Genomic DNA, 22,288 nt, shown 5'->3' with positions numbered 1-22,288 from the left:
TGAGTCCTGTGTATTCCTTCCATCTCGGGATATTCTGTGATTCTGTGAAACTCTTAACACCGGGTGAGCTCTAAAAATACACCGAAGGCCCCCCACCATGTCCCGAGAAGAATTCAAAGCAGTCCGGTCTGTAAACCCGGCCCCTTCCTGGGCCGATGGCAGGAAGCGGCAGGAGGCAGCGGGAAGCGGCAGGAGGCAGCGGGAAGCGGCAGGAAAGCGGCAGGAGGCGGCAGGAAAGCGGCAGGAGGCGGCAGGGTGCCCAGCGGAGGCACAGCTCCCCTTCCCCTCTGCCCCGTGCTCCGCGGGCTCCAGCAGCGCCGCTCCCCGCCGACGGCCGCGCCTGCCCGCGACGGGAGCGAGGAGCGGCCTGAGGCGGGGCCGAGAGGCGGGGCCCTGAGGCGTTTGTGTCCCGGCCGAAGGCGGGGAGCGCTGCCGTGGGAGACGAGGGAGGTTTGAAGCGAGATGCGGTCAGCGCGGGGGCCCGGCGGGATGGCGGGGATCCCCGGCGAGCTCAGCCTCTTGGATAAGGGCGTTAAGAGGTGAGTGCGGACGGGCCGGGGAGAGGGGAGGCCGCGGCGTGGGGCTGAGCTGCCCGGCTCACGGTGGGCGCCTCTCTCCGCAGCCTGCGGGACGTGTCCCTGAGCTCGGACCTGCACACGCTCAACGCCCACTGTAACCTCATCGCCAGGATCCAAGGGCTCGACCACCTCCGGAACCTGCAGCACTTGGATCTGTCATCAAACCAGATCCGCCGCATCGAGGGGCTCGGTTCCCTGGCTAAGCTGCGCACCCTGAGCTTGTCCTGTAACCTGCTGACTAAAGTGGAGGGTCTGCAATGTTTATTTCTGTCCGTTTAGCAAGTCACAAAGGTTTTCTAAGAGTCGTCTTAGAGTTTACTTCTGGAATGTTTGCATATAATTAAGGTTATACCAAGTTAGTATGGGTTAGTATGCTAACCATATTGTAAAGTAAATTTTTAGATGAGTATATGTGGTCTTCGTAAATGTTATCATAGCAAAATGCCTTAATTTAGAAGGAAGACCTGATTTTTATGTTATGATTATAGTTTAATATCATACTTTGTGGTTATGATCTTTAAAGGTTCACTTTGCAGGCTTTGAATTTGATGAAAGCAGAACATTCTTCTGAAAATCGTACTGTTTCTATTTTTTCCCTCATTTCATTTAGGACTGGAAAAACTCTTTAATTTAACTCTGTTGAACTTGTCGTATAATCACATTCATGATCTCTCTGGTAAGTGATGTTGCCATGTGCTGAGCAATACAAAGCATTTGTCTCACTTTAATTTTGAAAAACTTGGCCAAGTGTATTTTGAGAGGTTCCTGGTGCTTCAAGTGCCAATTCACTGAATAATTCTGATAAAGGTGGCAATTGCTGCTCTTTTAGCTTTAGAGTCTTTAGCACCAAAGATTGTTCTGAACTGGAATTGATTCTTCTGTGTTTGGTGAGGCTGAGTTTGTTCAGAAAGTAGTACAGTAAACATTTCAGACTTATTTCCAAAATATTCATCTTTCATTTTTATAGAACAAAAATGCAACTTTACTTATGACATGGAAGTTCTCTTGTATATCTCTGTTGAAATGGTCAGTTGTTCTTATGATTTCATGCTACAAAATCAAGAGAACTTGTAATGGGAAATTAAAGGAACAGTGGTAACAATTTTGTTAATGAGCTTGTGTTATAAAATGAAACTTCAAGGAAAAGGTTTATTTTTACATGCTTTGTAACAGTCAGAGATTAATCTGTTTCTTTAAAGTTAGCTCACGTAACTAGCTTAAGTGTTGTACTTTGTGGCGGAGTGGCATAGGATATGGAGCAAGTGTTGTCCTCTCATTTCCAGTTATGATATATTATTTACTGAATATTTTTCAACAAGATGCCATTTGTTCTAAATCCCATAGTCTAGGACTGTAGCAGAAAATATTACTTTGTGGTTGTTTGGTTTTTTTCCCCTGAAATTTCCAGGATTTCAATCCCTTCATGGAACCAGACATAAGATTAGCCACATTTACCTTCACAGCAACTGTGTAAGCAATATTAATCACTTACTTCAGTGCACGAAGGGGCTGCACTGTTTGACAAACCTCACACTGGAAAGAAACGGAAAAGACAATCCTGTTTGTCACACAGCAGGTATGGATCTGATCCTATGTAGATACTTTGTGCTTGGTAGGTCAGTGATTTTCTTTAAGCTGTGAGCTGTTTCCTGAAGCTTGCAAATTCATTCATAAACTGGCCAGCCTGCAGAAGTCTAAATGCTGTCAAAATTAATTAATTTTCCATTTTAAAAAATCCTTTTATTCCCTTCATGACATATTCTCAAAATTGTAACTTATATGCTTTGATAAGGCTCAACATTTTCATTTGTGAGTCCAGAGGGCCACCAACATGATTAGAGGGATGGAGCATTTCTCCTATGAGGAAAGGTTGAGAGAATTGGGATTGTTCAGCCTGGAGAAGAGAAGGCTTCAGGATGACCTAATTTTGTCTTTGTAGTACCTGAGAGGAGTCTACAAGAAGGAAGGAGAGAGACTCTTTCCAAGGGCATGTAGTGACAGGACAAGGAGGAATGGCTTCAAACTGGAGTAGGTTTAAATTAAATATTAGGAAGAAATTCTGTACTGTGAAGGGTGGTGAGGCACAGGAACAGGTTGCCCAAAGTGATTGTGGATACCCCATCCCTAAAAGTGTTCACAGCCAGGTTGGATGGAGCTCTGAGCCATGTGGTCTAATGGAAGGACAGGAGTATTAATATTGTAAGATAGAAAGGTGGAGAACTCAAAGAATGTACATAGAGATACTGAACTGTATAGACAGAGGGCAGGCACAGGAAGTAGGTAGTCTGCTACTGATAGAGACCTCCAGAGAAAGGTCAGAAACAGTTAGCTTTTCCATCTTTTCCCCTGCTTTGGTTAGCAGTGCCAGACTCTAGGATCCTCTGCAGTAATTAGCATTTTCATCCAAATAGGTGCCAGGTGTTTCACTAGGCAGCATGGAGACAAGTTGGAGAACACATGTGGTACATCACTTTCAGTTGCCTTTGTGCTTCTGGTTTGGGAGTTGGTTTTTCAGGCTGTTAAAATGTTACACACTAAGTTCAAACAAGTTAAATTGTAGCATCCTATACTGGTGTAGGTGTTTTTATTTTCTTTGTGTGTGAGAGGGGAAAATCTCTTACAGGAAGGTGGAAGGTAGAAGTACAGGATGCTTTTGTGAGAGTTCAAAGATAATTTCATTACAAGAGTAGGACAGTAGGAATTACAACAATACAAACAGCAACCAAATGAGCACACAGTTGATACAGGTGTATGTATGTATAATTCAAAAGAAACATCAGAGGTTATTGAGGAAAGCCAAATAAGGTTTTAAGTAATGTTTTTAAATGCACTCATCATGTTTTACAGATACATTCAGGCACTAAAGAAAAGTAACAGGACTATTAAAGTTTTCTGATTAATTTAGAAAATGCCACTAGTTTTCTTCTGCAAGTATTTGCATACCTCTTCATATCAATGTCTGTGTTGGCACCTTCAAAGCTGCAGTGTTCAGCAGCCGAGATTCTAATAAACCAAAAAGGCTAAATTCAGTGCTTTACAGTTTCATAATGCCTTATTTCATTCACTGACAAAGGATGAAGTTGTCTAAGGCTTTCAGAACTCGCTTTTCTGTTGTATTCAACTGCCCTTTCATTTGCTACAACTGTTTGGGTGCAGTAGGCTGATGTTGAAAGGTTGTCTGTGCAATTGCAGTGTGCTGATGGTGGCTGGGAAACCCCTGTGTAGATCAAGACTGGGCAGGCAGCCTCCCTGTTGATTTCATTTGTCTGTTGAAAGCCTTGAGTGGGGAAAGGTGATCTTTGTAGATCACTCACTACTTTTATTCTTACATTAAAAATGCAATGAATCATTTAAGTTGACAAAGTACCAAAAATACACCAGGCATCTTCTTGGAAGTTTAATTTCAATTTAAATGTTGTCTTTTTCTCAAGGTTATAGAGAAATTGTTCTTCAGTCATTGCCCCAGCTAACAGCTTTAGATGGAAGAAATATTTCTGGTGAACCAGTGGACCTGGCAGAAGAAAACTGTTCAGATTTGCAGTGCTTAGAAGACATCTTGGGCTCTTTGATATCATCTGGGTGCTCTTCTTCCCAAGATCAGGTGCCATAGTTTGTGTGTGCTGGTTTTAAAATTGACACATTCTGGTTTTCTATTGCGTGCAGCATATTAATGCTACGAGAGTTGTCTTTTCTTCTGACAGAACAATGTTCCCATACCACTGGTGACACCGCACATCGACCAGGCGCTGGCTCAGTTCCGGCAGCGTACCAGGATTCCAGTGCAAGGTGCCACCAGCTCCTCCACGGAGCTTGTCTCATCTTCTGAACCTGAGAAGACCCAGCTTGATAAAATACACAGTGAGATGAGGATTAAAAGAATAGAAGATCAGATTTTACAGATACTGCAAAAGGTGATTTATTTTTTTCTGTGATTGCACAGCAAGTTTTGTTTGTAAGATAAGGTGCACCTTGCTGATAATGAAAAATTTGATAAACCAGACTAGAGCTGCTATGTATGGGCTGACTGTGCTAATGTGTTCCTAATCATTCTGAGAAGGTGGAAATAAAATAAAAACAAGTCTTTAAAACTGAAGATTGCACTTTGTGTCATGAATCATTCCATACAGAATAAAGACCATAGTGTATGGGACTAGCAGAACTATCTGATCACGTTATATTAGGAAATTTTTTTTTTAAAACTTTTTTTTGTCCTGAAACCATCGATATACTAACTGAACCAGAATAAAACATGAAATGCACCAAAGTGCCTGGATTATTCACTTGGTGAAAATTATTTTCACCAATGGGTCAACTTGGTCTGATACATTCATCATGTGTTATAGTTTGTGTTGTTAACATAGGTAACATAAGTTTGTCAAATTTGTTTGGTAGTGGTGTTTGCAAGGCTTTTTTGGTTTTGAGTGCTATGTTTGTTTTACATTTTTCACCAACTGCCTAAGGATTTTACCAAACTTCAAGTATTTCAGATGGAAACAACGATATGTTCTCAAGCAACCAGGGTTTACTTAACTTTAAAACAACAAAATATTTCAGCAAGGAGGGAAAGGTATTGGGAAAGTAAAGAACTGGAAGCAATTGTTTAGTTTTTGTCAAAATTATTTTGTATGAACTTTTTAAAAAGTATTAAAAAAAAGCACCTGAATAAGTGTTAAAAATTAGCCAATCAGAAATTGTAAAATTTGTATCTAAAACTTTGATCTCTTCTTAGGTATCTGATAGTTCCAGACAGGAGGCTGCTCCAAGTGCTCTCAAAGCTAAGAGAGACACAGATCCAACCTCTGAGAGTGAAAATGAGAGTGGAAAAGAGAACAGCAGACAGGTCATGAAAAGAAGCAAGATCCCCACTTACCATAAAACTGCCTTATCTACAAAAGGTCATGCAAGTCATCTAAAGAAGAAAATAACTGACAGGTATCCCAGGGTTTACTATGTAAAACCAAAATGAATTAAACTGAATATTGTCAGCATGAACATACTTTTAACTTGAAACATTTCACTGAAAATGGTAGGTTGAGTAAATCAGGTCAGTTAATAGTGCCCCAGAAATGAGTAGCTACTGAGGCTTCATTCAGTTGTTTCTCCATATGAGCTGTTTCTTTCTTCAGGTGAGAAGGAAATTGAATTGAAGATTTCAAAACAAACACTTTCAAAATCCTAACAGCTTATATCTCCATCTTTATTTTAAATTGTGGTGACAAAAGAATTCTCCACAGATGGAAATGAGTAATTAAAAAATAAAAGATTCATGCTGTCAGAACAATGGTCAAGAATATATATCCTTGATGAAGCTGAGGATGCCATAGTGATTTGATTTATATAGTAAATATCTGAAGTGATGAGTAGAAGGCAATACAAATTGGAATATATTTGTTCAGTCAACTACTGTAGCTCTACAGCTACTCTACTCTTATGAAATTATTTCATGTGATCGTGAGATGGTTTTATGTAGCATCTACTACTAGTTGTAAGTATCTTTTTAGAGCTGAATATTTGAATTTAGCTATTTCTGTGGTCTGATTGCAAATTATTTTCTGAATGGTTTTGAACTCTCTAGTATGCAGCTGCTGCACAGAACTGTAAATTCTTTTCATTTAAAAGTGTCTGAATCTGCTGTTACTGTTTAAACTCTGCATATAGGGCAGAGAAGAAGAGTTCCTCGAAGTGTCTATGCTCCAGTCAGAAAGACTCTCATTTTGAAGTAGTGGGAAGAAAAGCTGAAATATTAACTGGAAGACAAAGCAATATGGAAAAAGTAGAAGAATGTCATTCAAATCCCATAAAGGAATCAACATACCGAGTAGGTTTTGCATCATTTCAAGTTAAATATGAGTATATCTTCATCTGAAGCCAAACATATGTCTGCTGGTCAAACTAAAACTGGAGCTGACAAAAATAATTGCATGTAGATATTAAAAGTATCGAAAGTAGTGGAGTTCTTGTACTGTCAATTGGGAGAGGTTGTATTTCATTTCACTTTTATGGGAGTTTTTGGCCTGGTTGCTTGAACTTTCTCCTGTCATCCATGAATTCCAGAAAGACAAAAACGTCTTGTTCTACAATTTTAAATATTGTTTGTAATTTTTGGCTATGCTAGAATGTTTCCTAGTAAGCTGATGCCTGTCACATTCTTGCTAAGGCACTGATTCAAGAACTGGATCAGGAGAAAGAAAGGAGATGGAAAGCAGAGCAAGCAGAGAAGAAATTATTAGAGCATGTCAGTGAGCTGCAGAAGCATGCAAAAGAAGAAAAGAATATTCAGAGTATGACTATATACACTACAGACAGGTAGGGAAACAATGCTGCAGTCTGAGAGTTGTTTTGGGCTTTTTTTTTTTTAGTTTCCAATAATTCATTTTGTAGGCTTAAGAAACAAGGACAGCTTTCAACAATATACTTGGAAAATAAGGCATCAAGATGTAGTGCAAGAATTTCTCTCAGTATTACCTAGTGAAATTCCCTTCTGCAACCTTCTTCCTGTTCTTGTCATAGAACACTATCAGAATGCCACTTTCCTCCATTTCTAGCCGTTACTTTCCAAACAATCTGTACCTTCAGCTCAAGCTCTAGTAGATGTCCCATATCAAACTTCTGCCTTCTGTGTCCCAGTCTCCCTTTCCACACATACCTAGAACATTCTTTGCTTTTTTCTGCACAGAACATTAGAACAAAAATGTTTCTGGCAGGACAGAGTTGGCAATGGATTGTGCAGGGCAGGCTTAGCACATCATTAGAGAGGTGGTTGTCACCATCCTTGTGTGTTCTGAGCAGCAGTCTTTTTTTTTGAAAGATCTCCTTATTTTTGGAGATGTCTGCTCCATTTGTCTTTTTCTTAACTGCATTGTATTTATCAAAGCCACATTTTCTTTTAGGAAAAACCAAGCCACGTGCTTCTTGAGTTACCATCCATGACTGACAGTGAATATTTCCCCTTTTTCCCTTTTTGTTTCATGTCCACTTCCTACCTTTATTTTATCCCCATCTATATTTATCCCATCTTCTATAAGAGGCTTAATATGTTCCTATAAAGCAAAGTAATGCTGGAATGTCATTTCCTAAAAGATTGATCTATGAGGTTGTCTTCATCTCAGGTTTTTTAAAATGAATCCATATAGTAATGCTACACATGACTTAAGTAATAGTCTATGTCTCTTTCAACAGTTCATTTTGACAGTGCTATAAATAGTAAAACTCAGTAAAAAGCAAGATCTGTTGCTATAACAGCTACTAATGCCTTTTTCTCAATGTATTTGGAATCAAACTTATAAGTAAAATGTTTGTAATACAACTTCATTGTGTGTATTCTCAGGTTAAAGGAATTGATATTGAAAGAGAGAGATGCCAAAGCAAGACTGCAAGCAGATGTCCAGCACTTGAAAGGTGAAACTGAAAGACTTACCAATGAGCTAAATCAGGCAAAAAATAAGGAAGCAGAATATCAGAAGGCAATGCAAGCCTTAGAAGAAACACTATCCAAGATGGAGACACAGAGACTGCAGCAGCAAGCAGTAGAGGTAAATATTTTTCAAAAGTAAATAATGCAATGGCAACAGGGTGGCTAGCATAGTCCTGAATACAAAGAAGTACTAGATTTTACCAGCATTGAGTCTGGTTTTTCCACAGTAAAACCTGGGCCTTTTTTTCTGCATAGTAGTAGTTAATAACAGGTATCCATTTTAATTGTCAGTTAATGTATTTTTAAACGGTGGCCTTAAGATAAAGGAGAACAGGTACTTACGTACTTAACACTGAGAGTTGATATTTTCTGAAAATACAGAGTGAGAAAGATAAGTTTTTAAAGTTGCTAAAATCAATAGGCATCTTGCTACTGGGATGGAAATCTGGTGGTTCTGTTTGTTTTGCTTATCTAAAGAATTAGATGCTTTTAATTGCAACCAGAACAAAACAGTAATTGCGGAGAAAGTTAAAGATTCTGGTTAGTTTGTGTGATGTTTTGTGTTTGGTTGGGTTTTTTTTTGCAGCTGGAGAAGATAATGATGCTTTTGTAGTCAGAGGCTCTTTGTTGAGTATACAAATATTTAAGATCAAGATGCTAGACCAGATACTGCCACTATTTCTTTCTGAAAAATTAATTGCTGAGTTATCAGTGTCCTCCAAATATCTATTCCTTTTGTTTGTTTATATTCCTATGTTAGTCCATTCCTGTGTCACTGAACTTAGAGAAAATGAATCTTAACACATCCATCCTGAAAGTTTTTGAACTGATAGTGTGGTGCTCTAGGAAGTGTTGTTGTTCAGGTTCCCTGAAAGGAATGGGAATCAGGGAGTGCGCTGACAGACAAACTGCAAAGTACCATCCAAGACACTCTCTCTACTTTTTGCCTCTCCTGTTTGGGCACTTGAGTGGCTCTTCCATTTCTTCTTTAGCTGTAGATACCCTGTAGCTATTATGGAATCTAGAAGTGACCTTCAGTTTAGATCAGATCTGATCTAAAAGCCTGTCAGTTTGAAAAGTACTAAATTTAGTGATTTGGAGAACAGGAGAGTGGGATTTGCACATGTGTGTGTGTTTTTTTCTATCCTATAAGAATGGAAACACCTTACTGATGTATGAGGCTTTTATTTTTTCCTTCAATGAGTTTATAGAAATAAGTAACCTCTTTTGGTGTTAGGAACATTGTTTTTATTAAGGGAAGGTCTTTGTTCTTGTCTTTAAGATCCTGTAGCAAATATTCCTTAACAATTATGTTTCAAAGAAAAATTATGATGCTCTCAAAATTATGTTTCACAAATAATCATGAAACTCTCAAAATTCCAAGATTAAGAAATTCCAGAGTATTCCATAGCACTTTCTCATTGTACATCCTGGCAATTACTTTCAGTGGTAAATTATGGTTACTCCACATAGCCACCACTGTTTAAGGCCTTCAGTCAGCATTACTAGATGACTTCTTGAAGGGATTCAAGATGAGTAAGTTTACTGTGCATCTAAATGTGTACCCTATTCCGTTGTTCTTCCTTGACATTTTTGTCAAAATGTGTTCTTGCATGACATTTTTTAAGTGCTTCAATTTAGGAGAGAATTGCTTCTCTTCTTTTGTAAAACAAAGGAATACAGTGTGGTGTGTCTAAAAGTTACTCATTAAACTATTCATGAAAAGGCTTAACATGTAGAATTTAGCCTTCTGAAGTGTCCTGATTTTGAATTATTATTTAATGAGTAATCAAAACCTTTTTTCATATCTTTTTTTCTTCATGTTGAATCAGAAAAGAGTTTTGCATTTAAAAGGCTTAAGTCTATAAAATGGAATTACTCATAAAAGCTTGCATCAAAGGGAAAAAGTGGAGTATGCCATCTGGTGTTTATACTGATTCTACATTTTTTTGTAAAATCATTAGAAAGCAGCTCTGTTCAGCAGCTGTACAAATCAGAAAGATGGAGATTTTTACAGAAGTGGAGTTAAAAAAATGAAGTTAATGTTGAATACATCTATAAATGTTTGTTTGAAACTAATTCAAGTATTACAATAAAAGAGTTTCTAATTGAGGAACTCATTCTGCCAATGCCCTTCTTCCGCTTCTGCAGGACACCTTGAAGTTCTTTACAAATCAAGTAAATGCCCTTGGTTCTTTATTAAGGTTTCTTTTTGAGTTGTAGGAAGCTAAGACTTTATTTTAAATATCTTGTCTTAAATTTCTTCAACTGTTACAACAAACTAGGAAAAAACCAAACCAAAACCAAACAAAAAACCCCAAACAAAAAACTCTTAGAAAGCACCTGTTCCTTTGTGTTCTAGTATAAAGCATGAAGACTAGATTCCAGTTTTAAGAAAATCTTGCTTTTGTCTTTACAACACAGATGAAACAGGTGCAAAAAGCAGAGCTTAAAGCATCAGCAAATGAAAGAGAAGTTCAGTTACTTCGAATATCCGTCCGACAACAGAAGGAGAAGGTAAAACAGCTACATGAGCTTCTTGTATTAAGAGAGCAAGAGCAAAGGTATGGGGTCATTATTTCCCTTTCACAATTTAATAGAGATGCTTGTGTTGCAAACATGTTTTGTTTAAGTGTGTTCTAAAGTACTGATGTGTTTTTGTTTGGGTTTGGTTTGTTTTGGGTTTTTTGATTGGTAAGAGTGATGGTCTTTGTAAAAATGTAGATGTCTTTTTCTTGCTCATTTAAGAATATCTTGTAGATTCCTGACTCAGAAGTTCATGTAGGCAACTTCCAGCCTTTCATGTGAAAGGTCCTTGTCTTATGGCTGAATTCTTTATTTTAAATCCAGGAATAATCAGACAAAAGTAAAATTATATTTGAATTACTGTGTGAAGAGCTGCATATGCTACAATAACACAACGTGTTCCAAAAAATCAGTCAGCCTCTGCAGTTAGGCAGAGGGTGAGTTACTTGCTTGGCTGTTCTCCTCTTTGAAAATTTCCCTTTGTTGGAGAATACTTGAGGCTAAGTCCTGTGGTGTTCAGCTAATACAATCAAATTTGTCTACAAACTATATCAAGAAGTATCATGAGGTAAAGTATTATATAAGGAGGGTTATTAATAAAATAAGCTGCTTAAATTTGCTAAATTTTACAAGGGAAAATGTATTCAGATACCGATAAAATTGCAGGTTTAGAAGGGAAGACTCTTACAGCTTTGTTTTGAGAACTTCCAATAATTGCCTCATAAAGCTCCAAAAGATATAAAGGACAGTGGATATTTTATTTTATATTTTTTTTTTGCTTTAAAGTGAATGAGCAGAGTAGTGTTGAAGTACAGAGTATATTTGCTTCAACACTGTCCTTTTAAGTCCCTGTTGCTGCTGCTTTTCAGGTTTTGGGTCTGAGTGAGTAGCAGCAGTTGTTGGGTGAGGGTGAAAGGAATGACTGACTGCAAAAGAGGATGTCTGCCTGCACAGGACTTTTCTCTGATTCCAATGTTACTTCCAGATGTTTGTTAACAGCAAAACAAACAAGTGCTAAATCACAGCAAAAGCACAACTGAACAGTTTCTACAAAGGTTTGAATTAAAAAGTAAGGATATTCCTTTGGGTGTTTTTAACAGTAGTCAACAGAATTTTCCTCATGCCAGGGCCATTGTCAGAAAAGACTGAAGGCTGTCTGTCATATGAAGGAATTTATCCCATTTATAATGTTATACATTATCCTTGTTCAGTAAGACCAAGGAAATGAATTAAAACAGCATTGTGAGGTTCTGCTGTTCATGTCTCAAGTGTATGCTTGGTAATTTCAGGAAAGAATTTGGAACCAGAGTTGCTTTAAATGGACCTGAATTTCAAGAGGCTTTGTCAAAAGAAGTGGCTAAAGAGCGGCAGAGGCATGAACAGCATGTTAGAGAATTGCAGGAGAAAATTAACATGTCAAACCAGAAGTATAGAGGGTTAGAAGATGAATTTCGTTTAGCTTTAACTATTGAAGCAAATAGGTTTAAAGAGGTAAGACTGAGACTCATCTCACACTAGGTGGGGTTTTAGTTCTCATAAATGTGTTGGGTTTGAGTGGATATTCTGGGTGTGGTTTTTTTTGGTGTTTTGTTGGGTTGTTTTTTTATCCCTATGATCTTTGCTCCAAGGATTCATGCAAAAATACTGGTAGAAAGGTTTGAAACATCAGTGGTTAGAACAATGACGGCAAATGCCAAGTCAGCACTCAAAAACCCCAGTATTTTTGTTCATATGTAGAACTTAATCAAAACAAATTTTAAAACCCCCTTCTGTCTGATGTTATTAATTGCTTTTAAAATATGTTGACCTTCAATTAGAATATATATTTAATTACAGTAAAACCTCTTGTTTGGTTTGTGTTTTGATAAGGTTAGCGTTAAAGATATATATATGAGTGCATTTAATAATATAGTTCCTGCTTGTGTAAGTTTTCAAAATTGAATTTTGGATATACATTTTGAAACTCAAATTCAAAACTTGCTTGCTAAATTTCTTAGAGAATTTATTTCTGTGGCTAATATTTACATTTTTATATGTATTAACATTTATATGTAAAATAAAATATTAGATACTTCTCCATAATCTTGGTTTTCTTTGTTTTAAATAAGTTTTAAGTAGATGGGAGAAGAGGAGAAAGAAAAGACAGGGGTTTTACCCTTCAAATCTTTCTGTTGCAAGAAAAAAAGGCTTGAATTAACTTTGTCCTTCTTTTGAGATTTTAAAGTCAATTTTAACAACGAGATTAAATCTAGTTCCCAAGTATGATTTTTCTGCTCTGCTTCCCATCCAGCCATGATTTTTTTTTTTTTTTCTGTGTGGGTTTTGTTTGTTTGGGGTTTTTTGCTATTCTTTGTTGGCCTTGGGTTTTTTTTTTACAAATATGTAGCTGGGTGGAACCAGTTTTTCAAGTTGAAGTTTCACAAACAAACCAGGAGAAAACTGGTTTCAGATATTCACTAATTTCATATACAGTTGATGAATTTCTGTGTCTTCACTTGAAATTCAAATGTCGCTTGTGTTTATATGTACACAGTTTTTTTCCAAATGTTAGCATTTTTCAACTCTTGTCTCATAAAATTTTAGGTAAAACAGGGTTTTGAAAAAGTTTCTGCTGATCTAGATGAACACAAACAAGCCCTCTTTGAGTTGGAGCAAAGGGAAAAATACACGGCAAGTCTGATCCAAGACCTGACAAATTTAGTGGAAGAACAGAAAGCAAAAATTTCAGAATTAACAAAATCAAACGAAGAAGCTACAACAAACTTAAAGGTATTTGTTTCAAAACATTTCAACTACATGGATTATTTTTGGGGATGTTTCATCTATAAAAGTTAATGGTTCCATACAAGCTTGATTAACTGAAAGACAGAGGTTTCCTGTTTCACTAAAACCCAGTAGTGCACATCAGCTTTTATTCTTGCATCTTGCACTTCTATTTCTCATAAACAGTGCTCCCCATATAGAAAAATGTCGACTCATTCATGTTTTGGAAAGTGCCCTCCTTCTCCTGTGAGCAGTAGCAGTTTGTATACATCAGTTGGTCAATCAGAACTGCTTAAATAGCCCTGACCCCTTTCAAATTCAAAGAAATGGAACATGCTTCTGTATTGGTCACTGTATACAAAGTAAAAATGTAATTGAACAAATAGTGCAGTGTAGTTATTAGCAGCTTAGTATCTCCTAATTGTATAATATTAGAAGTATTATTCATTATCTGCTAATTGTCAAATTTTAATCTTAAATACTGTGGGTACAGTTGTTTTGTGGTACCATATTCTAGTACTATTCTATTACCTGTAAATATTTTTTTTAAAATCTTAAGGACATAATTTTGAATAGTTGTGTGATCCAGTCCAGCTTTGTGCTAAAACTTGGTAGTACAGTACAGTACAACCCCTGCACAGCTGTTTCTAATCTCTCCTCTACATGTTGTTGTTGTTAGGGTGCCGAAACATTTTGCTGATGTACAGAATGGGATTCTGCTACTCAGTGATGCTTTTAAGAACAAAACTGAAAAATACCTATATTAAATAGCTGTAATCTGTAAAACAGAAAGTAGCTTGGATATTTGAAGATACACATTTATCATTGGAAGTGAAAGTACATCCCAGCTTCTGTCTTCTTCTGATTTAGTTTTTGATATCTTTACTTTTATCTTTTGCTTTTCTTGACTTCTGCATTTATAATTCTAAACAGGTTTTTATGATGACATTGATACTTTAGAGTGGGTATTTAGAAGTTAGCTTTACAGTTTGCTGGGATTGAAGTATGTCTATTTGAAGCAAACATTTGTGTTTCTCAACTGGAATGAGATGGAGCTAAAACCCGGAATGCAAGCAGAATATTTCTCAGTTAACTTAATTTGGTGTATATAAGGATTACTTTCCTAACCCCTTACTATTGATGTGAAAATCTGAATATTGTTTTAAATGATCTTACTGTCTTTTCCCAATGTTTGTTCATACAGTGTCGAACTAGAGAACTTGAAACTGTGATTGAGGAAGACAAACAAAAGGCTGCTCAAGTTGAACTTCTGAAAAAGGAAAATGGAAAACTTATTTCCCAGCTTACAGCCCAGGAATCTGTGATTGATGGATTAAAAATGGAAAGAAAAATATGGGGGCAGGAGTTGGCAGAACAGGGTAACATAGTGGGATATTTTTTTTTTTATTTTATTTTATATATATATATATATATATATATATATATATATTTTTTTTTTTTTTTTTTTTTTTTTTTTTTTTTTCCCAGAAAAAAATGGTGGTGTTCAGTATCTTATGTTTCAAATAAACACTCCAATATAGTTTTAATCATGACAGGGTTCTTGGATGCCTTCCTGATCTTATCCAGTTGTAAAGATGATGTGCAAAAATAGATGTTCTGTGGCACATGTGCATCAGGATCTGTAAACAACATCTGTGGGAGTCACCTGTGAATACAGTTTATCTTTTTCCTGAAAATGTGAAAACACCATAAAGTTTTACAAAGAACTTTCAAACGTGAAACTAGAAAAAGAAGGATTTGTAATGCTTCTTGTCTAGCAGGGAAATCTAATATGGAAATTTCAGTATATATCTTAAAAGAGTGTTAAATGCTGGTAGAAAAAAAGAACAAGTTTGGGCATTTTTCATTTTCCTCTATTCCTGTGACTCAGCACCACCTTGTGGTCGTTTGGGGTCTGTAAGTATGATTGTCAACTATTTTTCAGAGAAGTTTTCAAAAAGGATAAAACACAGACCTTCAGTTCTGCATTTCCTCTTAAGTGTTACCCACTTACAGATTAAATCCCTACAGTGTTTCCAGTGGGCTAAACAGTCAATAAAGTTCTTACCTTCGCCTCCCCCAGCCCAATCTCCCAACATTCCAAATCTTGAAATCATCTATAAAATGAGTTGCTGTAATGTGAATATCCTGTTTTGTCCAGGAGCTCATCTTGCGCAAGATCGGGGAAAACTGGAGGCAAAAATTGAAGTTTTAACAAATGAGATTGACACGTTAAAAAAGCAAAAGGAACAGGACAGTGATACCATAAAAATTAAAAACAAAATAGTGGAGGATCAGACAGAAACAATTAGGAGACTAAAAGAAGTAAGTGCCATATCTGACAATTTGTGTGCTTTCACTGCGAGTCTTAATTTTAGCTATCACAAAGCCTGTGATAACAGCTGGGTCTGCACTCCTAGTTTTCCAACTCACAAATCACAATCAGGCTGTTAGTGACAATTCATTTCACTGAGAGCAGAAGAGGGCTTTCTATTAAATAGATGCACAGTGATGCTACTTTGAATCTCACATTGAACCATATTTATGTACAGACTTTTTTCTCTTTGCCTTGCTTCAGTTTATTCTTGATAATGATTCTGAGAGAGGTGAAACTCAGATAGCATAATTCCTCCTGAGTGTTCAAAAGAAAGGAAAAATAATTTTTAAAAGTTTTCTTCACATTTATTTTACAACACAAATATTTTTCTTTATTTTGTTCTTGTAAAACAGTATTTTGGGAGGAGAGGCAATATGTTTTGTCCAAATAAATCTATTTGTCTCATTTAGAGACGTAAAATTTTAGCTCCTTTATTAAAATTTTATAGCATGTTATGTCAGAGCTAGATGCATTATTCGTTACAGATTGTGAACCCAGCAAATTACCTATAAGTTGTTTATTCAACTCTTATGTAGAATAAGAGTTCAAAATAACTTTTTTCTTATCTTGCTTTCAACTTCAGATTTATGTTTTGATGACTTTTTTTTTTTAATTCAGACTTCTTTCAGATGAAGATTAAGTAACTGACTGTCACTTCACTAAGTGTTCTTCATATGTTCAGAAGAGTAAACTTTCATGTTCTTCTCTGCTTTGTTCCATCATTGACTAAACACACACTCTTAAGGGGTAACAATAAAGTTAAGGGAGTTTATTTGTTCTAAAATATTTATCTTCTAAAGGGCTTACAAGAAAAAGATAAACAAATCAAAAAACACCATGAAGAAAATCGGGAAGCTCAGAAATTGCTTCAAGTACAGTTGGATGATAAAGCTGCTGAATGTGAAAAGCTAATGGAAAAATTAGAAAGGCAAAATGAAAGAAAAGAGGAATTAAAGCAACTGCTAGAAGAAAAAGAAGTAGAACTTGATGACATTAAGAATGCACACAGGTGATACATACAAATCATAATTCTTTGGGATCATTGTAGGCAACACTGCTCTGAAGTTATTCTATAGTCAGAGAGCACTCGCTTGCTATCAAAACCCACAGAAATGAGGAAAAATGGAAACATGAAAAACTTTTCTGCCTTCCTAAGAAGTGATATTTATATTCACTGTAAATATGTGCATTTTATTTTCAGTGCACTGAAAAAGAGGTGGCAAGGTAAAGGAGAGCTATTAAGCCAGCTGGAGGTGCAGGTTAAACAAATGAAGGAGAACTTTGATTTCAAAGAGAAGAAATTAATAGAAGAGAGAAATAAAAGTCTTCAAACTCAAAGGTGAACACTTTAATAGTTTATTTTGTGACCATGCAGTTACTGTAGAGTTGCATTATTAATAACTGTGCAGAAATGCTTAATTATGTGGTGAAATACCTTTTTAACTACTTGGTTACAAACTGGGCCTAGAAGGAATTCTTACTGTAGAGGTGACTTACTTCATGGAACTGGCATTGTTATAGCATTTGGCATCTGAACTTCTTAATTTCCATTTTCTTTGAAAATAAACTCATACAATTGGTATCGTCCCATCAATCCAACCTGTCCCAATCCCTTCTGTAGAGCCTTCCTGCTCTCCAGAATATCATCACTCCTGCCCAACATAGTGTCTCCTTATCATCACTGTCTCAGTCTGTGACTGTTTCTAAATTACCTGTCATTCTTTTCCCATAGAAATCGCAAGATTTTTAATTTATTTTCTTGTTCCTCTTGTACTGTCAATTTCTTTGATCAATTAATAGTTAAATATGAGATGATACAGAAACAAGTACTCGTAACCCAGAAAACTATTTCATATGCTTTGGAATGATGGAGAAGTTTGCTAGACTGATGCTTGTTATAAGTTTAGATTCTTCCTGTGATTTTTTACTTTATTCTTTGGCCCCCTTCTCATGTTTTATTTCCTTCCTCCCAACTATTCTTGAGAAAATACCAGCTAGTTAATAAGACTGCATAAAAAGAAAAAAACCAGAAACACAACAATAATAAAAAAGCCAAAAAAAAAAAAAAAACCCACTTCAAATAGTCAGTAGTATTGGGATTTGGAATTGTTAGAAGACCAATAGTGAAACTGAAATTTTTGTTCTAAATAATTCTGGTTTGTTTCAGAATTTTGTTGTAAATTAACTGTATAAATTTGCCTTGCTTTTTGTTCCTACGTATTTAAGAATTATCCCCTAAGAGCAGAATTTGCTTGGAGTTAAAGAAACGCTTCTTTATTGTGAAGAAGACAATTTTCTATTTCTGTGAGACACAGACTCTCAGGCTGTTCACAGAATCACACAGTTCATTCAATTCTTGGGAACCAAAGGTGTAAGGAGATGTTTGAAAACAGGTGGAGTTCTTATCCATGTTGACAGTAGCAAGCCTTAATCTTCATATCCTTTGCTAGTGATTAAATGCCTCTCCTTAGAGAATGCCAGAGGTCCTAAACTATAAAGCATAAAGCTAGAACTTATACTTGAGAAAAGAGGACACTTTTGATGCCAATATATAATTGCCTTCATGCTTAAGTTATTAAAACCTTATCAAAGGCAGAATTGGACAACGCAAAATACTTCAGTTGTTTGCAGGACTGTGATTTTTTTTTTAATTTTTTTTTTAGGATTGCTGTGCAAAAGCTTCACGAAATGGATAATGCTTTCAGAAAACAACTTGAGTCAGTGTTGGCAGCACATCAGGAAGAACTCTTGCACCTGAAAAATGAAAAGGAAAAACAAATTGAAGCAGCAAATGAAAAAGTAATTTTAATACTCAATTTATACATATATTGTATTTGCATTTTTATTCCACAGCTGTTACTAGAGTGATGGTTGGAAGTCTTCTGTTTGAATCTATCAGACTGACTCTGGATGGAAACAGTCCTAATTTAGTACTCAGTCTTTGCACAGCATGAAAATCTCTAGACTTGTGCCATCATAATGTTTTATTTTCAAACAAAGTAAAGCTCCATGCTATGCAGCTATTATGAATTAATAGCTAAACATTTCCCTAGCTATACAGGCAAAAGTAATGATGACTATGTCAGATAATCCATTTAACTCACCTGTGCCAACCTTAACTGTTTTTGTCATCTACTGCATTCTTCCTTAACATGACAACTGGTGCTTTTTTTTTTCCCATGATAAGTTTTCTGGATTGATACAGTACTTGCTACGTCCTAACAGATTAATACATTTTTTTAAAAGAAAAAATTCTGCTGCTGCATCCAGAATCAAGAGTAATGCATTGAATATTCAAACATAAGCATATAACTCCTGCATTGCTTATCAGTGTTAAAAATTGCCAAGATTACATGGGTTTATGTGAATTTAAAAAAGCAAGAATTCTACTTCATCTCTGTGTGCTCTTTCAGGTCTACTCTGTTGAAGAAGAAATGCGGGAGCTTCTGCAAGAAATGGCAAACAATAAAAAAGCCATGGAAAATAAAATACGACGACTTACACATGCATTGAATGATATTCAACAAGACTTTGAAGATTATTAATATTTATACTAAAAACATATATTACACAAGCAGTTTCATCCACTACAATGCGCTTTTCCTTGTTTTCTAGAGAATTAAGTCTTTGTTGTATATTTTGATGGTTCAGGGAGCAGACAAATGTTTTTACATTATTTTCATAATAAATAGTTATTTTTAACCTTTGGTTATTTTTAACTGCTATCAAAATGGGTCAAAACATGTATAGATGAAAAGCATCATATGCAATTAGGAATTAGCATGTTTAATAAGAGAAAAGGAAGCCAAGAGCTTGAAGCTTTGCTTCAGTGAGGTAAAGATTCATATAATGAGAGAATCAAGAATGTGGAATTGCAGAAGGGCTTGGTTTGAAAGGGACCTTAAAGATCATCCAGTTCCAACACCCCTGCTATGGGCAGGGACAGCTTCCACTAGACCAGGTTGCTCTGAGCTCCATCCATCTTGGCCTTGAATACTTCCAGAGATGAGGCATTCACAAACTTTTTGGACAACCTGTTCCAGTGCCTCACAGTAAAGGATTTTTTCTTATTAGCTAATCTAAACCTACTGTCTTTCAGTTTAAAATCATTCTCCCTTGTCCTGTCACAACATGACCTGGTAAATAGACTCTCCCCATCTTTCTTGTACCTGAAAACATGTTTAATCTGTCACTGTTGGAGAATGTGCAATTACTGCAACTTTTTTTGGCAGCAGAATTTGGTTTTCTCCACAGCAATAGGCTCTCTACCAGGCTTTTGAAAGAGAGGAGCTAATAACCTAAGAGCTTCTTACGGAAGCAAAACATAAGCCTTATGTTAATATATTGTTACACTTATTTCATGGTAGAGGCTTTACCATCTCCACTATACTCTGGCATTTATTTCACTTGCTGGTTCTCCGAAGATCCTAAACTGTTAGTGAACTACCCCGTCCTCTGAAGCGTTTTCACACTCCTCTGGTAAAGGGAGCCGTGAGCAGTGAAATCCCGGGGACGCGCTGGTACAGCAGGTGGAGCTGTTACCTCCCCCTTGCACCTCGCAGTAGCTGGAGCACAGTCCTGTTGCTCCAGTGACCACAGCAGCTCTTAAACCGACTTCACCATCAGTTGCTTAGAACCCAGGCTTTAGCACATTGACACAGTGTAACTGACAGTGCATTTTGGTGCCCAGCAGCCCTATAAAAGTACTTTATTTAGTGCTAGTAAAAAGTCCTGGCCTTTGGGTAACTGTGTGAGGCCTGCTGGGTTTGTTATCAATTTGACAATGAATGCTTGTGTGAGCCAGATCTTGATACCAGCTGCTTCTAGTTATGAGGTGCAGCTCAAAAGTGTGGGATGAAAAAGGCCTTGAAAACATGGGCACAATCTGAAAGCAGAGGCCATGGCAGCAAAAACAACACCCTCATGATCATTGACTAGTCTTTGGCAAAGCACAACCTTGCAATCTGAGAAGAGACTCTTTAAGAATGGAAGTAGCAGGGCAAAGCAAAATTTAAAAAAGGCAGCCCAACAACTGAATGAGGGGAAAACAGCCCCCACTCTGCTTTGCACAGGGGGAGGTGTGTAGGGCTGGGAGTTGTCTAGAGACTGCACAGTCTTATAAAAGGATAAAATTCCAAATTTGTGGAGGGACAGAAAGCAGACACCTGCTTCAGTTCTGATTCCCTGCATTGAGTTTCCACACCTGACCCTTGAAAACACCAGGAGTGAGCATCAGCACTACTGGGGAGCTGTCTGCACTGTGGTACTCTCAGCTCAGGTAGGAGAGAGCTGTTAAGGACTGTTTCATGGAATCTGTGCCATTGGTTCATAATACGTAAAAACTAAGAAATAGTGGTAATGGTTGGCAGGGTGTGAGAACAAACTATCAGTTCTCTAAAGGCAGAAGAATTATTTCTTACCCTTGTGCTCAATATAGTCTGTCCACAGTATGTGAGAGAAATGCTCACCTGGAAAGCTGTTCAATAGTATTTTCATGGATATCACTGGTGCAGAAAACTTGCACCACTTCAGAGTGCTTTCTGTCATGTTGATCAAGTGTTTCCTGGGGAACTTCATTTTTCTTTGCTTATTATTTGACCAACCTACACTTTGGGTGAAGTAATTAGATACCTGGAATGCACCAGGAAGTTACAAGAACTTATTCTTACCCTGATCAAATTTCTTAATATCTCCTATGAGTTTTAACTCCAAAACTGTTGTTCTGAAACTTAATTTCTGATTTCATCATAGGGAGTTGTTAACATTTTTAACATCATTTTTTTGTATTCCTTGCTCTTGGCTCAGGAATTTCATATCACAGTACTTGGGAACATGCATGTCTTAGTAGTGCTTGGAACATTTGTTTTTCTTGCAGATGACTCCGTCTTTGGCATTGTTTCCCACTTTATGCTTACATGGCTTTCTTAGAGCTTTTTAATAAGTGTTTAAATGATTTTTATCTTCAAATTGGTAAAATGATGAAGATGTGGCGCAGGTGAAAGCTGCACCAAATTTACCTATTCACAAGCATAAATTTCAACCCAGCATGACTGAAAGACATAGCTTAATAAAATAAATACAATTAATTTAATTAAATAAAAACATAAACAAAATGTGAACACTGACCTTGTCCTATGCAAGGCATTCTCTCATGCATTAATCAATTCCATTATTAGACTTTGCTTTCATTTCCCAACTAGAGAATTATCTGTTTCAAGCAATACTAAGTATGGAATCAAGAAATTCTTGAGTTACTTGAGACCAGGAGGGTTGTGATTCCAGGTTCAGAGTGTGTTCCATGTACATGTTGCCCAGAACACGCGATTGCATGAGCAGGTACAGCTCCTGTGCGCGGTGGCACACCCAGGCTACCGTGCTCCGCTGCCGTGTGTGATGGGGAGCTGAGGGTCTGCTCTTCCTTAAGCGCATCCCCGGAATTCTTACACAGTATGGACTTTAATAATGCTTTTATTAAATGGTAACTGAGGGAAAAGAGGTGTACCTGAATTAAGCCCAAGTGTATTTGGATGCCAGGGGAAGGGGCTGGGTAAGATCCAGAATTCCTTGTGCCCCTGGCCAGATTATCAGCGTATCCTGTACCTGGCCTGGGGAGGTGTGAGAACATTATTT

The 22,288-nt window shown here is 37.0% G+C and overlaps 1 protein-coding gene across 5 annotated transcripts; it reads left to right on the top strand.

The window, feature by feature from the left end:
- Nucleotides 1–422: 422 nt before the first annotated feature.
- Nucleotides 423–19,332, top strand: LRRCC1 (leucine rich repeat and coiled-coil centrosomal protein 1). 5 transcript variants are annotated; one of them, XM_066179386.1, is made up of 19 exons: nt 435–539; nt 623–828; nt 1,189–1,254; nt 1,987–2,154; nt 4,010–4,179; nt 4,280–4,489; nt 5,308–5,510; nt 6,237–6,396; nt 6,736–6,884; nt 7,906–8,110; nt 10,417–10,556; nt 11,808–12,009; nt 13,102–13,287; nt 14,486–14,660; nt 15,443–15,606; nt 16,459–16,667; nt 16,860–16,997; nt 18,322–18,457; nt 19,072–19,332. In XM_066179386.1, exons 1-19 carry the CDS (start codon nt 463–465, stop codon nt 19,201–19,203), a joined length of 3,096 nt encoding a protein of 1,031 aa, XP_066035483.1. In that variant the 5' UTR covers nt 435–462; the 3' UTR covers nt 19,204–19,332. The 5 variants fall into 5 exon arrangements, with proteins under 5 accessions (XP_066035520.1, XP_066035483.1, XP_066035494.1 ...); XM_066179397.1 differs by lacking the exon at nt 1,987–2,154 and having other exon boundaries at nt 436–539; XM_066179423.1 differs by lacking the exons at nt 16,459–16,667; nt 18,322–18,457; nt 19,072–19,332 and having other exon boundaries at nt 423–539; nt 16,860–16,971.
- The last annotated feature ends 2,956 nt before the right edge of the window (nt 19,333–22,288 follow it).

Source organism: Chamaea fasciata, unplaced genomic scaffold (genome assembly GCF_029207755.1).
Source record: "Chamaea fasciata isolate MVZ Bird 193981 ecotype frontalis unplaced genomic scaffold, bChaFas1.0.hap1 SCAF_1, whole genome shotgun sequence".
NCBI classification, from domain to species: domain Eukaryota; kingdom Metazoa; phylum Chordata; class Aves; order Passeriformes; family Sylviidae; genus Chamaea; species Chamaea fasciata.
Note: the sequence above shows the minus strand (reverse complement) of the source record. Positions and strands in the feature narration are given on the sequence as shown.

What these genes read in the sequence shown, in the direction of transcription:
- LRRCC1 (XM_066179386.1), top strand. Translation starts at nt 463, where the DNA reads ATGCGGTCAGCGCGGGGGCCCGGCGGGATGGCGGGGATCCCCGGCGAG. An exon ending in TCCTGTTTGTCACACAGCAG is followed by an intron (nt 2,155 to 4,009) that starts GTATGGATCTGA and finishes CTTTTTCTCAAG; the next exon opens with GTTATAGAGAAATTGTTCTT. An exon ending in TTGAAGCAGCAAATGAAAAA is followed by an intron (nt 18,458 to 19,071) that starts GTAATTTTAATA and finishes GTGCTCTTTCAG; the next exon opens with GTCTACTCTGTTGAAGAAGA.